At 38.0% G+C, this 3,063-nt stretch overlaps 1 protein-coding gene across 1 annotated transcript; it reads right to left on the bottom strand.

Moving 5' to 3' along the window:
* Positions 1 to 1,632: 1,632 nt before the first annotated feature.
* LOC104235646 (uncharacterized) lies at positions 1,633 to 2,102 on the bottom strand. Its single transcript, XM_070169590.1, has 2 exons — positions 2,047 to 2,102; positions 1,633 to 1,927 (listed from the first exon to the last, which is right to left on the bottom strand). Exons 1-2 carry the CDS (start codon positions 2,100 to 2,102, stop codon positions 1,633 to 1,635), a joined length of 351 nt encoding a protein of 116 aa, XP_070025691.1.
* Between the last annotated feature and the right edge of the window lie 961 nt (positions 2,103 to 3,063).

Below are 3,063 nucleotides of genomic sequence, written 5' to 3'. Positions count from 1 at the left end.
TCAGAGATGTTTCCTACAGACCTGCTGGGGATGCCACCCGATAGGAATATTGACTTTTGCATTGATTTGGCTCCAGACACTCAGCCCATTTCTATTCCTCCATATCGGATGGCCCCACCAGAGTTGAAGGAATTGAAGGAGCAGTTGCAGGATTTGCTTGATAAGGGCTTCATTAGACCTAGTGTCTCACCCTGGGGTGTGCTGTTGTTGTTTGTTAAGAATAAGGATGGATCGATGAGGATGTGCATAGACTATGTCACGACCCAAACCGATGGGCTGCGACGGGCACCCGGTACCTTACTCAACCGAGTACCAACGTAACGTATCTTTCATATTACATCATCATATACACATGACATACGGGCCTAATAGGCCAACATTATTATTTACAAACTCAAAACAAAGGACGACAAGGCTGTACAATCTTTTATATACACGACATATGTCTACAAGCCTCTAAGAGTACATAAATGTCATAAAGGTCGGGACAGAGTCCCGCCTTACCAAACAATACACGTCTAAATCATACTAACCAAACGAGCAACTCCGAAGTAAATGGAGCGCACCAACATTTTTCGCTGAGCTGATAGCCTACTTGGAGGGCTCTGGACCTGTCTATCGGGACCTGCGGGCATGAAAGGCAGCGTCCCCAAGCAAAAGAGATGTCAGTACGAATAATGTACTGAGTATGTAAGGTACATAAATAAATACATAAGAGGCATGAAAGACATATAGAGTACATGACTTAACCTGTAAGTCTGAATAACTTTGTAAATCATAAATTACTTTTAGCGTCGTGCATATGCGTATGAATGCCATGTCGTGCATAGGTACATATTTTGATAATATCATCAGCCTCTGAGGGCATCCCATCATATCATATCATATCGGCCACTGTGGGAAAAATCATCATCGTATACCAGCTGATCAGGTGGTGGTGCGTATATAATGCCATAACCTTTCCCATATCCCATATACATATATACATACATATATACACGTATATAATGCCGTTTGAATCATACTTATATATATATGCGTATATAACACCGTTTGAATCATATTTCGGCCATTGTGGGCAACATCATCATCATATACCAGCTGATTAGGTGGTGGTGCGTATATGACGCCGTAACCTTTTCCCATTCAATATACATATATTTACATATATACGCGTATATCACGCCATCTGTTCATGGGTCAATGCACATGAATGCAATTCATGAAAAGTACGTCAATAAAATTATTCGGAAGATCATAAGACCACTTTGCCTCTTGAGCAATATCATAAAGTAACATCTTTTCAACTTTCGTATTTTTCTGAGACCCATGAACAGATGATAAAATATTATGACACATGAGAATTAAAGAACATAGATATTTCTATTACTTCTATGAGTAGAGTCACTTATGAAATTTGTGCATTTGCACGTTTCGTTCATATCGTATGGATCATGCCAAAAGAAAGAAGGGATAGCCTTAACATACCTGAGTTGGTTCTCTGGAAAATCCTTCTAACACACTACAACTGCGATAAAACTCGTGATGGCAAGATCGGAGTAAGGAAAAATCCATATGATACTCTTGAGAAAGATTATATCGGACTTCTTTAGAGTCATGTTACTGAGATGTTTAAGAAGATTTTCGGCATGAACTCTTGAATTCTTGCGTGAAATTTCCATTGCTCGAAGAATTTACTAATATCAACCCAATTGCACCAGCTGAATGTATAAGAGAAACATTTAACACCAGGTAAATCAGTGAAGACACAAGCAATGAATTATTTGAGCGCTTGAGTTGAATCTCATTTGCGACCGTATAGGAAAATGCTTCAGATGTTCCATTCATAGCCAATAGAATTACATAGAGGAAATAGTAAAGAGCTGTTGAAGCTTCTCCGTCATTCCACTTGCGACCATACAACAATCTGATAAGAGTAGGAATAGCTAGGGCCAAAGACCATGACAACCAAACCTATTAGTAAAACAAGTTTCAAAGCCTCAGTCAAACTCTTCCCCATTTTCTTTTGCTTCTGCGTGTCTTTACCTTGCAAATGTAGCATATGAACTTTGTTCAAATGGGATAAATACCAGCCTAGCCATTTGATGTAAGTTTTTTTTTTAACTAGATAAGTTTTGGATCTTTAAAATAATATGACTAAGACTAAGCCATATATTACTAAAATGTGCCACATGTCCAATCATAACTAGGAGTCATCACTTGGACAAGACTTTTGCTGCCACCTTATCATAAATAGCACGTGGGTTTGTCACACCCTTAACAATTATCCAAAAATTATCCACAAAATTCCATTTACAAATTAATCTCCCACTTAAAAAATTCATAATTACCCAATTATCCACATAATTAAAAATTGTCTCAAATTACTTAAAATACCATTCACTTTTAACACCCCTTTTACACCTTACTATCATGGTCATATAGTACCTTGTATGGAACTAGTCCATAAATATCAGGTATTAACTCTCGGCCCGAATTCTATCCCAACATGCCACACTTGGACAAAAATTCATTTTCTTTGATTTGCTTACCCTCTCACCTTCACGAATTTACTTATAACTTGTTTGAAATAACATAATACTTTAAAACTCAAAAATAATCTCATTCACGAGCTTATATCAATTTACTCATGGTACATTTTCATGTATGAAAACATGGAGTGTAACATCATTCCCCCTTTTTGGAACATTCGTCCTCGAATGTTGACTGGTGCACTTATCATTTTCATAACCTATGTCTTCCGAATACTTTAGTAATCTCCTTGTCGTCTAGGAGACTATTCTGTGAATAAATCCAAAGGCCAGGGCATTCCCCCCTTTAGGCCTCTTTCTCACACCATGGATTGTGGTCGGAATCCTTCCAACCTCGTAACTGTTGCTGCCTTCTATTATGTAGTCTGTACGACTCTGAACTTGTATGCACGCCTATGCGACTCTTCTCTCCTTATAAGATGTCCCTTTGGGCATATATGAGTATATTGAAGTTCTTCGCTTGGTACTTTGTTGAATTCACGAATATTGCTATATCTCATTGCATAGGTTT

This window comes from Nicotiana sylvestris, chromosome 3 (assembly GCF_000393655.2).
Source record: "Nicotiana sylvestris chromosome 3, ASM39365v2, whole genome shotgun sequence".
Lineage (NCBI taxonomy): Eukaryota > Viridiplantae > Streptophyta > Magnoliopsida > Solanales > Solanaceae > Nicotiana > Nicotiana sylvestris.
This window is presented reverse-complemented; position numbering and strand designations above follow the sequence as displayed.

What these genes read in the sequence shown, in the direction of transcription:
- LOC104235646 (XM_070169590.1), bottom strand. Translation starts at nt 2,102, where the DNA reads ATGGCTAGGCTGGTATTTATCCCATTTGAACAAAGTTCATATGCTACA. An exon ending in TCATATGCTACATTTGCAAG is followed by an intron (nt 1,928 to 2,046) that starts GTAAAGACACGC and finishes TACTCTTATCAG; the next exon opens with ATTGTTGTATGGTCGCAAGT.